Source organism: Erythrolamprus reginae, chromosome Z (assembly GCF_031021105.1).
Source record: "Erythrolamprus reginae isolate rEryReg1 chromosome Z, rEryReg1.hap1, whole genome shotgun sequence".
NCBI lineage: Eukaryota > Metazoa > Chordata > Lepidosauria > Squamata > Dipsadidae > Erythrolamprus > Erythrolamprus reginae.
Genome location: NC_091963.1, coordinates 138,486,006 through 138,499,754, shown reverse-complemented (window position 1 = coordinate 138,499,754; position 13,749 = coordinate 138,486,006). Strand labels below are relative to the sequence as shown.

Sequence of the window (13,749 nt, the reverse complement as noted above, 5' to 3'; positions counted from 1 at the left end):
TAAATGAAAGCCAACTGAGAAACCCCATGTCTTTGAGGCTTTGCAGGAAAGCGACAAGTTGGAGGTGAATTTATCTCTCTGGTAATGATGTTCAAAAGCAGAGGAGCCACCCCAGGAAAATCCCTTTTCTTAGGTACCAACATGTGTACTTATTTGATACTAACAGAGCCAATGCAATCCTAAATTGCATCAACAGAGATACAATCAAGGTCAAGTGAGGTACAGTTGTACCTCTTCTTATGAACTTAATTCGTTCCATGACCAGGTTCATAAGTAGAAAAGTTCATAAGAAGAAGCAATTTTTCCCATAGGAATCAATGTAAAAGCTAATAATGCATGCAATCCCAAAATTCACCCCTTTTGCCTTATTACCACCAGCATTAGGATCCTTGTTCAGGGGCCAGTAGAGGAGGTGGGGGGAGAGACAGCGGAGGCTGCCCAGAGGGAGCCTTGTGGGTGGATTGACATGTGCAGGAAGCTGCCTGGTGGCTTGTCAGCTGGCGGGGCTTCTCCCCTCCTTGAAAGTTTTCAGCGGTGGCAGCAAAGGGGAATCCGGTGCTTTGGCCACAGACAAGGCTCCCTGGCTCTCACTCCTCACTCTGTGCCTGTCACTCACTTCTTCTGGAGGAGTCCCTTCAAGGTGCCCAAAGCAGCTGGCTTTAATTCCTCCCACCTTCCATCTCCGCGGACCCATTCCGACCCCTCCCAACTGCTGAGGAAGAAGAGAGCAGAAAAGTTGTGAGGTGCGGCAGAAGGGCCCGCATGAGGAGTCCACTCCGCAAAGAGTGGAATCCAGAACACTCTCCAGTTGGGCAGTGTGGCTGGCTCTTTTTTGGGTGGTGTGTGTGGGGGGTCCCTGAATGCCGTTAGGGAACTGGGGAAGGCTCCTTTCCTTCCCCTTCACTCACGGGGATCGGGTCGCTGAGCTCCGGTCCTTAGCGAAGCACAGGCGATGGAAACGTGGTTTAGGGGGAGGTCAGTCTATCAACTAAAGAGGAGCAAAACGAGCGCTGCGGGCTCTGAGGATGGTGGGGGGCACACTTTTCTTCCATCTGGTTTGGGTCTGCGTGATTGTTTAGTTTCCACAGTGCTGAAAACTTTGTGAGGAAGTTTAGCTACTGGCTCTCCCAGCCTCCTCATTTTCTCTCCCCCCCCCCATTTCTTTACGGCTCCCTCTCTCGCAAGGAACAGCGAGGGGTGGCCGGCTCTCCTACCCTCCTCTCGGCTCTACTCTGTACATTTTCCATGCAGTAGATCCAAGGGCTGGCATGGAAAAAACAACAACTCTTCCATGGGACCGTCCTCTCGCAATGAAAACAGCCTTCCCTGCAGTTGATGCAAGAGCTGGCTGGGAAGAAATGGCGACCCCCACCTGCGTCCTAACTGACTGAATGAGGAAAAAGTGGGGCAGAAGGGAAGGCTGTTTTCATTGTGAGAGGACGGTCCTGTAGTGTCGGTGGTCAAAAAAGGGATCCAACCAATCCAGCTGGTGAAACAGCAGATTGCAGAGTTTATATTTTAGTCAGGTTCACCTCAATTACCTGCAGGACCCCCGTCTTTCTAAGATACTCAAAAATTCTCCAATGGGGGTCAATGCTGCTCTCAAAGCCTCACCGCTTGCCTCCCTAAAGGCAACCGCCAGAATGTGTGAATGTGTGAGCTTCGAGGAATTCCCCCTTAAATGCGCTGGAGCTTTTCCAGGTTTGCAAAGGAGGAAAATAGGCCTAAATAGGTAACGGGGTATGGGGTGGGTGATTGCTTCAATGATTCCCCCCTCCTTCTCAATGGGTTGAGAGCAACACTGGCCCCATCGGCAATGGGGAAGGAGAAACTGAGGAGAAATTAAAGTGCCCATTTTAGGAAGAGATCATCCGCCACTGATCGGCTTTTAATTTAGTTGACAAACAACCTGCCAAAATGTCTTAGTGGAGAATATGTTTAATTTTTGAGTCATTTAGAAAGACGCAGGTCCTGCAGGTAATTGAGGTGCACTTGACTAAAATATAAACTCTGCAATCTGCTCAGTTTCACCAGCTGGATTGGTTGGATCCCTTTTTTGACCACTGACACCACATCTTACAATAAAAACAGCCTTCATGCCATCCCTTTTGCCCCACCTTGTCCTCATTCAGTCAGTTAAGAAGCAGGTGGGGGTCATTGTTTCTTCCCGGCATCAACTGCGGGGAAGGCTCTTTTCATTGCGAGACGATGGTCCCATGGAAGGGTGGCTGTTTTTTCCACGCCAGCCCTTGGATCTATTGCGGGGGAAATATACAGAGTAGAGCCGAGAGGAGGGTAGGAGAGCCGGCTGCCCCTCGCTGTTCTTTGCGAGAGAGGGAGCCGTAAAGAAATGGGGAGAGAAAATGAGGAGGCTGGGAGAGCCAGTAGCTAAACTTCCTCACAAAGTTTTCAGCACTGCAGGAACTAAATAATCATGTGGCCCCAAACCAGATGGAAGAAACATGCGCCCCTGCCATCCTCAGAGCCTGCAGCACTCCAGTTTTGCTCCTCTTTAGTTGATAGACTGACCTCCCCCTAAACCGTGTCTCCATCGCCTGTGCTTCATTGAGGACCGGAGCTCAGCAGCTCGATCCCCTTGAGTGAAGGTGAAGGAAAGGAGCCTCCCCCGGTTCCCTAACGGCATTCAGGCATTCAACTTTTCCGCTCTCTTCTTCCTCAGCGGTTGGGAGGGAAGCATCGGGAAGGGTCCATGGAGATGGAAAGTGGGAGGAATTAAAGCCAGCTGCTTTGGGCAATTTGAAGGGACTCCTCCAGAGGAAGCGAGTGCCAGGTACCCGAGTGAGAACCAGGGAGCCTTGTCTGAAGCGAAGCGCCGATCCTTGCCACAGCCGGGATTCCCCACCTGTGCAAGCAAAAGGAGGCGGGGAATCCCGGCGGGGGTGGCAAGCTAATGGGAAATCCTGGTGGTGGCAGTCACAAGGCAGAGGAATCCCTGCGGCAGTAAGAGAGCGCACACGCAGTAAGAGATTGCACGCACCCAGGCTCAGGTTCGTAAGGTGAAAATGGTTCTTCAGAAGAGGCAAACAAATCTTAAACACCAGGTTCGTATCTCAAAAAGTTTGTATGTAGAGGCATTCATAAGGAAATGCTTAGTAAGACATACCTAGAGTACTGCATCCAGTTTTGGTCACTGCACTATAAAAAAAGTTGTTGAGACTCTAGAAAAAGTGCAGTGGAGAGTAACCAGGATGATTAGGGGATTGGAGACTAAAACACGATGAACATTTGCAGGAACTGGGCTTGGCTACTCTAGTGAAGAGAAGGACTAGGGGAGACATGATAGCAGTGTTCCAATATTTGAAGGGCTGCTATAGATGGGAGGTGGTCAAACTATTTGCCAAGGTACCTGAAGGCCAGACAAGAAATAATGTATGGAAATTGATCAAGGAGAGATTCAACCTGGAAATGAAGAACTTTCTGACAGTGAGAACTATCAACCAATAGAACAAAAGTTGCCTTCGGAAGTTATGGGAGCTTTATCACTTAAGACTTTCAAGAAGAGTTTGGATTGCCATTTGTCAGAAATAGTGAAAGATGTCCTACTTGAGCAGGGGTTTGGACTAGATGACCTATAAGGTCCCTTCCAACTAATCTGTAGATACTTCCTGCCCTGCCTTCCTGATCTGATAGGCCGGGGAGAGCAGGTTCATTAAATAATTTGACTCTAAAATGTGGAGGTTTAAAGGTGATAACCAGCACCTTGAATTACAATCAGAAACAAATTGGTAGTGTATAAATTTGGACAAACCATATGGGTTGTTGTATTTGAAGCCAACTGAAGCTTCCAGATGCTCTTCAAGGATAGTCCCATGTAGAATGCATTATACTAGCCCAAGCCAGAGCTAACCAAGACATAGGCAACTGACAAGGGCCCATTGGTTCTTGAATAGGCATAAATGGAGCACAACACACAGTCATTCAAAGGCTCCTTGGTCTTGACTGCCACTTGCTTTCTAAGCAGAAACTGCAAATCCAGGAGAATCCCCAAATTACACACTTGGTCTGTCTAGGCAGGACAATGCAGTTCCAATCATGATCAAAGATGGTAAATCTCTGAGTACAAAGAAGCCCAGACCCAAAGTTACTCTGGCTCTGCAGGTGTTCAGTTTTAATTTGCTGGTCTTCATCCAGACTCAAAAGTTTCAGGCATTGAGAAAGAGTGGTCTTAGCATAGCTTAACTCACATGGGCAGAGACTAGACTAAATATTTAAATATGGCTTGGTTGATGCAGAACAGAGTGGAATTGTGGACCTCTTGTGACGTGGACAGAGGTGTACCATATGTTGTCCCATGGTAATGGAGGGTCTCATCCAACAGTTTCACGTCACCATCACAACATTTGTACATCAAATCTGTGTCAATCCATTTTGAAAAATACATCTATCTTCTACATTGCTCACAACTGCAGCAGTCTGGAACTCTGAGCAATAGGCCAGGATGGGAACTTTGTAATTTAAATTGGAATGCTAAATTCATCTGAGAATCTATCTTTGAATCTCAGTTTTGTACCTATTTGACGTGCAGGTTATTTGTATGTAACCGATTTCTATTATCTCTTCTATAAAAAAAATGCAAAATCCTATGAATTCTAAATGATGTAAAAGAAAAGGGAAATTTCTTTAAAATAAAAAGATAAGAAAACGAGGAATGAAAGGAAATGAATCAGAAGAGAAGAATAAAATTTAAAATGTTCCAGATAGAAAGGCAAACTACCTGCATACAAAAAATGGATAGGTAGTTGGCATTGAAATGTGGGTTAGACTAAATCAATATTGGCAATCTACTTTGGAGATATTTTCTGGGAGGAGAAGGAGGAGGAAGAAAGAAAGAAAGAAAGGAAGGAAGGAAGGAAGGAAAGAAGGAAGGAAGGAAGGAAGGAAGGAAGGAAGGAAAGAAAAAGAAAGAAAGAAAGAAAGAAAGAAAGAAAGAAATCTTTCAAAACTCTCTTTAACCTGTATGTTGGCCAAAACATAATTTCTGTAGAACTTCAGGGACTAGTGGACTTGAGTTATTATTATGTCCTATAATTAAGAAAATCACTAAGCTGCATTTCTTAATCTTTGGAGATATGAAAGTTACAGAAAGATTACTAGGCAGAACATAGCCAGGTACACTTTGTAAAGCACCTCATATTTCCCATTTAGCACTAAGATTAGTTGTAACAAGCCAGGAGCAGTCCATGGAAGTTTTAATAATTCCTCCTTTTTCTTTTAACCATCTTCATGCTTTTGCACAGAGATTTCCTCTTAGGTCTCATTAATAAATGTTATCTGCAGTGATTGCAGCTATTTTGATGTTTGTTATGTATTTGCCAAGATGGGGTAATAGGTCAAAAGTGTTGGCAGTTCAAATACTTTTGCTTTTTTTCTTCCTTTCTGAGAATGTCACTGAGCGTTTCAAATCGATGTGCTACCAGCCCACTAAAGACCCAGAGCAACTGCGAGACAATAAATCTGATGTGATATTTGGGGTATTTATTTCAATCATATTTAGTGATTTAAGTTTATTAAATTTCATAAAACAGCCAGACACATCCAAAGTGGGATTGTAAGTACATCTTTCTTCTTCGTGTTAACCCATGACATGATTAAAGAAAACAGACAGAATAAAGGAAAGGAGCAGATAGTTCTGTTTTAGATACAATAGCATTGAGTGGTTTCATCCATTTTAAGACTTTCAGAGAGGTAGTGCTTATAATACTCATAATATACAAGTGGAATTTGCTCATAATCTGAAAATGAGTTTTTATTTGAAAAAAATTCAGAAGATTGAATATCTAAAATGCACTCAAATGCTGCAACTCCACTCATCCCAGTACAGAGGTCTGTTAAAACAGGACCATTGGTCTACCTGTGTTTTTCCACATAGCAAATACTGGGGACTTTCATAACATTTATCGGGGGTGGGAAGCAGAATTCAGTCCTTTAAATAAGGGCAAATAAAATTGTTTCCAATAACTGTTTCGAAACAGAATGCTAAATCAAGAAATTCCTTTCTGAGAATGTTCAGCTTAGAGCTTCCTAATTAAATTGTTCATCTGCTGATAAATGAAGGAACTAAATGGAAAGTGTTTGAAAATGCACTGTGAAAATTGAGTTGTATGTTGAGAATACATTAGTTTAGGCTTGTAGTTCTACCTGAATATTTATGTCATGTTTATGTTTATGAAGGTTTATTTTACACAGTTGATTGAGTAATTAACTGCAGTGTTTTAATATAAATGCCTACAGTGTTGATTGCAGATGGTTATATGTTAGAAGATAGTATCCACTATCTATCTATTTATCATCTATTTAAAACTTTAAAAATCATGGGATCTAGAAAAGGACTTCAAAAAAGACCCTTCAACACCTTTGCCTAGATATTTAGGTGTCTCATCCCAAATGATTTGAAGACTTGCCACATTATTATGAAGTTGATGTTAACTACAAGATTAACAGCAAATGCATCATTTTGCTATAGGTGTTCTAACAAAGAGTAAAACTGATTTATCTTGGTTTTTCAATGATATACTAACTGCTTTTCATATGTATTAAGAATATAAATATAAACTCGACTGCAGGAAATATGACTTCAGTGACAGAGTAGTTGATGCATGGAAGTCACTACCAGACTGTGTAGTATCATCTCCTAACCCCCAAAACGTTACCCTTAGACTATACACTATTGAACTCTCCCAATTCCTAAGAGGTCAGTAAGGAGTGTGCATAAGTGCACTAGCATGCCTTCCATTCCCTGCCCTTGCTGTTTCTTTATTTTTACTTGTTGCATATTATTATTCCTAAGGCTTTTTTCAAGTTTTAGACTTTTACTAGTATCATGTATTTAAATATTATTGACAAAACAAATAAATAAAAATAAAATAAATATAAATTAGCAAGTGACAGAATGGTTTACATTCTTGTGATGGTAAAGGAACAAGATTAAATGACTGTCCATTCAGGCAGAAGAATTCTTGCTCATTTACAAAGGATTGATATAGACAGTTCTACTCTATTGTTAAAATAGTGACAGATTTGATATTGTGAGCATCATGAGGAGAGGACAGAGTTTCTTTAAGTAAAAATCTAAAATTAAATACCATCGCAAACTGCTGACATTTTCTGCATTGCTTATAATTGCTTTGCTTCTTTTTCTGGCATAATGATGTGCATTTATGCATTCCAATTTCAGAATGATCACCAAAGATTACCAACAAGTACTTTCTACGTATTTTGCCATTCATGAGATCAACAAGAACATTAAACTGTTACCCAATACTACCCTAACACTGGAGGTTTTTGAGCATAGCTTTGTAGTAAATTTTGCCATTCGGAACATTTTAAAATTTCTTTTTTTAAAGCAAGGGAATGCCTTAAACTACAACTGTGTCAGAAGGATGAGAAGCAGACTCTGGAATGTCATTGGTGGCCTCACTTCTCATAGCTCTGTCCACATAGCTCACATTTTGAACATCTACAAGTTTCCACAGGTGGGAGAAGAACTTATTGTGCTATCTTGAACAGTTACTTTAATGCTTTAATTTTTTTTTTTTAAATGAAAACAAATTCAGGGAGTGGGGGGGGGACACACAAATCTAAATAAAGCAGAGTATAGCTAGATAGAAGGTCTCAGATATTTTGGATTCTAAGCTCAGGAATCTTTCCTAAATTTGATGAAGGAATAAATTATGTGTCAAGCTAAAATAATTTAAAGCCACAAGGTTGCAAAGAAGAAAAGACAGACTGAGAAAGTATAAAGAAGAAATGATAAATGAATTAGTAATAATAAAAAAAACACCCATGCTTTATTTAAAAGGTTTAGAAAAACACCCTATAAACATAGAATGGATGTTGGAATTAAATTAAAATATTAAATATTAATTTTTTTCATCTGTGTTCTTTTCTGGAGTAGTCATTCAGTATATAAAGTATTATATTTGGACTTCTTTAATAAGATATCTGACCTTACTTTTTCATCTAAAAAAGAGCTATTTCTCTCCATTTATTACATAATTCTGATGTTCAAAACCCCCAAGTCACTGGATACGAGATGGCAGGAAATAAATGTCAATAGATGACAGATAGATAGATGGATGGATGGATGGATGGATGGATGGATGGATCGGACGGAGGGAGGGAGGGACAGGCAGAGAGGAGAGAGAAAGAGAGAGAGAGAGCTTGATAGCAGTCTTTGGGTTTCTGTAATTCAAAGGTATAATGTCATAGTAGCATACAAAATTCTATACAAGATAGAAAACATTGATGTTCTTCAGAGTCACAAATTTATTCTCAATTTAAATTTCCACGCATGTTTCTTCCAAATAGCTCAGTTATGGCTCCTTTGACCCAGTTCTGAGTGACAAAAGGCAATTCTCATCCTTCTTTAGCATGGTTCCCAATGAACACATACAATATGAGGGGGTTGTTAATTTACTGAAACATTTTGGATGGAACTGGATTGGTCTTTTAATATCAGATAATGAAGGTGGAGAAGCTTTTCTTCGAAATCTCCAACCAAAGCTCTTGAAGAATGATATTTGCATTGCTTTCAGGAAACTGGTCCCATTATTCAAAACTCTCAAATTAAATGATGATTTTCTTACACGACTAGAGGTCATAGCTTTTTCTATTTTATTGTGCGAAATAAATGTGTTCGTTGTTTCTGGAGATGTGCAATCCATGGTGAGTTTACAGATGATTCTACGAGTGATGGAATCAATGCGGTGGCCAATGGATCACAGAGTGTGGGTCATAACTTCTCAGTGGGATGTCACTGCTGTTTACTTGAGGCAGAATAGATTCCCAGCACAAATCTTGAATGGATCCTTATTTTTCTCATTGCACACAAACACGGTCCCAAGATTTCAGGAGTTTTTTGAAAAAATGAACCCTTATTTTGATACCTTTCCTATTCTTGACTGGTTCTGGGCATCTGCATTTCATTGTACCATACCTCCCTATTACAAAGGGAAAAGATACTGCACTGGGAAGGAAGACTTGGGGAAACTACCTGGCTCTTTGTTTGAAATGAGCATGTCTGGAGAGAGCTACAATATTTACAATGGGATTTATTCTGCAGCATATGCCCTGCATGCAATATATTCCACAAGAAGAAATTCAGCTTTTCTGAGAAATCAGAATAAAGAAACTCTCTGGGATTTTCAGCCCTGGCAGGTAGGTGATTTCTCTTTTCATATACACCTGTTTAAGGATTGAGGAGAATGAGGTGGAAACAGCAAAATGACAACTTTGCAATTAGTCAAATTGATTGACTAATTATTTGCTATCAGGTCAGTGCTGAATCTTAGAAATCAACTAGAACAATTTATTTCTATGATGACTTGTTTAAAAATGTTCAGGACTTTGAATGGTACTGTCAGGTTTCCAAATAGCATCCAAAATTAAATCAGTGTTTGAGGGAAAGTATTCCTAAAAGTCCCAATTTATTATTGGAGTCATTATTGGACCGCTCCAAGTAGCATCTGTCAAATTGTCTCATCCAAGGTTCGATATTTTACCAGAGCTATGTTGGTCACACCATTGCCATTCCGATATTAACTTCCTTCCAGTATCCCACCCAGATTAAGGTTCATCTCACATCCCCACACCCACAAATTAATCACAAGGACCAGTCCGAATTCTGGGATTTCACTAACTTCATCTTTATTTCAGTTAATGCAGAACAAAAGATGATCTTGGACTCTAAGAAAGGAATTTGTTGTGGCTAGTAACTTTCCCTCTCATGCAACCACCCCTCCCAATTCCCCTGATACTATTCTACTGTGGCAGGCCAAAGTCTCTAACTCTGCATGATGGCTTTGGTATATCTGGGTGAAACCCGAATTTGAAGTCCCCGGTTGAAAGTTTAAGTCCTTCTCCCCACACTCACAAATCCATCACATTGTCCAATCTTCAAGTGCCATGCTGGAAGATTCCACCCATCTCCTTCCATGCAACTGTAGAGGGCAGATAAAGGACCTTGGCTTTCTAGAAGTAATTTGTTATGGCTACATATTAAAATAAGATGACCAGAAATCCCACTTTTGGTGAGACAGTCCTGTTTTTGAACAATTTGTCCCACGTCCTGTGACATTTTTAAAAAGTCCTGATTTTTAATAACGGATTGTCTGGTCATCTTACTTTAGGCTTGTAGCAACAAGGTACGAGGACTGTCAGGCTGCTTGGTGGGGTGGGAGGAAGTGCTGAGGGGCTGGTCCTCTTGGAATGCAAATAAATCATGCCCCTTTTAATGCAAATAAACCATGCACCTCGATGGTGCCTTCCCCACCCCTGTGCTTCTCTCCTGCCCAGACTTTTACTTTGCCCCATAGTTTCCCTGCAGTTTCATCAAGGCCGCCTTTTGCCTTTCACTTCTCGATGCCTACTTTTGAACTCTCATCTCTCATCTTGGCAATGTCCCATAGATTCTCTATGGGGTTCAGATCAGGCGAGTTTGCTGGCCAATAAAACACAGTAATCCTACAGTCATTGAACCAGATTTTGATGCTTTTGGTAGTGTGGGCAGGTGGCATGTCCTGCTGGAAAATGAAGTCAGCATCCCCAGAAAGCTTGTCTGCAGAAGGAAGCATAAAGTGCTCTAAAATCTCATGATAGAGGGCTGCATTGACCTGGACTTAATGAAGCACAGTGGACCAAAACCAGCAAATGACATGGCTCCACAAATCAACACAGATTGTGGAATCTTCACACTGGACTTCAAGCATCTTGCAGTGTGTGCCTCTCCATTCTTCCTTCATACTCTGGGCCTTTGGTTTCCAAATGAAATGCAAAATTTTCCAGTCTGTCTTTCACATCTTACGTTTTTAGATATTGTCCTATATCAACTATTAATTTTCTGACAGTGATGATCAACAAAAGTTTGGGGAGGTTTCATTTTGAGAATCATTATTTTCAAACATGAATTTGTATTCTTTGCAAAAAAATATGAATAGCTACTAATCTCAATTTGATTGGAGTTCAATGGTCAATAAATGATCTCCACTTCACCGAGGGAATACAGTATTAACTCATCTTTTGACTTCTGATCGAATTTTACTTTTATTCCTCCCACCAATCCAGCTTATTCACTTTCTTAGACAAGTTCGTTTTAATAACAGTGCAGGAGATGAAATCTTTTTCGATGACAAGGGAAACTTTGACCCTGGATACGATATTCAGAACTTGATCACATTCCACAATAATTCTTTCAAGAGAGCTTGGGTTGGAAGAATGGATGGCAGAGCCCCTGATGGGAAAAAGTTCATCATTAATAAAGATGCCATTTGGTGGAATCATAAATTTGAGCAGGTTAGATATTTTGTGGTTATTTTCATATGGCAGAACGTACTTTTTTGGAGGAAATATATTTTTATTTGATGACTAGAAAATCCATAAGTGAAGTGGATGATGTCCTGGATTCTTATGGTTTGGGAGATATTTTTGCTTTTCTTTTGGAAGATATTCATCAGAAGATTTTTGTTTAATTTGGTTATGAACTTTATATGACAAAAGAATACAATGTTTGGACATGAATATGTAAAAGTAATTGGCTGCTAAAGAACAATGTAAAAAAGTATACTGTAAAAGGAATAAAATATCAGTAAAATAATAATGAGTTTATAGTTGTCATAACATTTAAATTTCATAAGATTTATTATGCCATTCTTCCTGAATCATTTCAGTAATTATTAACATATTATTGAAAAATCAATGAACGTGCTGAACATGAATAATAGTTGTTATCTCACAACTAATTGTTATTTTTAAAACACATTCAAAGAACCTTGTAAAACACATTAGTCTGAACATGGTTTAAGGAAATTGTATGATGCATCCCATAATGATTTGAATCAAACTTCAAACATTTCAGACAAATATGTCTATATTCAAATTTCCTGAGCTCAAAAAAGATTGCTCACTCCCTGAATTTAGTAAACTAATACACTACAAATAAGGTTGTGTATTTCCAAAAACTATTGTTAAGTTCCACAAAACTTTCATATATTTTTTTAGGTCCCTCCTCATTCTAGATGTGTTGAGAGCTGCCACCAGGGATACATGAAAGTCATTAAAGAAGGGGCACAAATTTGTTGCTACAATTGCACTAAGTGCCCCGAAGGAAGAATTTCAGTTCAAATTGGCAAGTAAAAACAATTATACAATGGGGGAATGGATTTTTCTATTCTACTCTGGAAGGGGCTTGGAGGTATGCTGGAATAGTTAGTTGATATGGATTACCATTGCTATGTAAATGAAATGGGGTATGTGAATGTCTTCAATAGAAATAATAATAATAATAATAATAATAATAATAATAATAATAATAATAATAATTTATATTAGCTTTGTATGCCGCCCATCTCCGAAGACTCGGGGTGGCTCACAACAATAATAATAACAGTGTGACAATGTAAACAAATCTAATATTAAAAAGCATCTACGCAACCCATCTTTTAAAAACCATGCAACACACGCATACCATTCATAAAACTATAAAAGCCTGGGGAGATGTCTCAATTCCCCCATGCCTGGGGGAAAATGATTTCTCAAAATAAGATTTGCAAAATAGACTAAATGCTTGGACATGATAAAACTTTTTTCCTGTGTTTCAGATGCAGACAAATGTGAGAGATGCTCAGAAGATCAATATTCAAATGCAGGAAGAGAGCAGTGTCTTCCCAAAAGTTTCAGTTATTTATCCTACAACGATTCCTTGGGAGTCACACTGACTTTTTTGACTCTTTTCTTTTCTGGAATCCTCATTTTAGTGACAGGGACTTTCATTCTGCACTGGGAGACCCCCATTGTCAAAGCCAACAACAGGAACATCACATGCATCCTTCTTTCCTCTCTCCTGCTTTGTTTTCTGTGCTCACTGCTGTTTATTGGCTGGCCTGGGGAGGTGACTTGCTTTCTCAGGCAAACAATATTTGGCACTGTTTTCTCCATTTCTGTTTCCTGCATCTTGGCCAAAACCATCACGGTGGTTCTGGCCTTTGTGGCCTCTAAGCCAGGAAACCGGATGAGGAAGTGGTTAGGAAGTAGACTGTCAGGATCCATCATTGTTGTCTGCTCCTTCATTCAAGTTGTTATCTGTATAGTATGGTGGGCCACATTTCCTCCCTTCCCTGAGTTTGACATGCACTCCCAGGTGGATAAGATCATTGTGCAATGTAATGAAGGCTCAGATTTTATGTTTTATTTTGTGCTGAGCTATTTGGGGCTTCTGGCCAGTATCAGTTTCACTGTAGCTTTCTTTGCAAGAAAATTGCCTGATACTTTTAATGAAGCCAAGCTGATCACCTTCAGTATGCTTGTGTTCTGCAGTGTTTGGGTGTCCTTTGTACCAGCTTACCTTAGCACCAGAGGGAAATACTTGGTGGCCGTGGAGATCTTCTCCATCTTGGCCTCTACTGCAGGTCTGTTAGGTTGTATCTTTCTCCCCAAGTGCTACATTATTCTCTTAAAGCCACATCTAAACACAAAAGAACATCTGTCCAAGAGAACAGATTAATTATTATGTATGGATTCTATTATTATGTGTAAATTCTATTGAAAGCATGTTTATAGTTATCAGAATCTTCCTTCAGGAAAATCCCCAAAATTCAATATTGCTAACTACAACTTTGCAATAGAAGCATTCCCTCTTTTTGTGCTCTTTGTACATGTGAACCATGTAATAAAGGGAAGAACTTTACATGCTAACTTACAATTTCTGTCTTAACTGTTTAAATAAACAAATAAATA

General features: G+C 39.9%; 1 protein-coding gene across 1 annotated transcript; it reads left to right on the top strand.

Moving 5' to 3' along the window:
- The first annotated feature begins 3,392 nt into the window (after nt 1-3,392).
- On the top strand, nt 3,393-13,516 carry LOC139154152 (vomeronasal type-2 receptor 26-like). Its single transcript, XM_070728585.1, has 6 exons — nt 3,393-3,574; nt 7,196-7,493; nt 8,329-9,177; nt 11,083-11,310; nt 12,016-12,142; nt 12,615-13,516. The coding sequence occupies exons 1-6, from the start codon at nt 3,393-3,395 to the stop codon at nt 13,514-13,516; spliced, it is 2,586 nt and encodes an 861-aa protein (XP_070584686.1).
- Nucleotides 13,517-13,749: the final 233 nt, after the last annotated feature.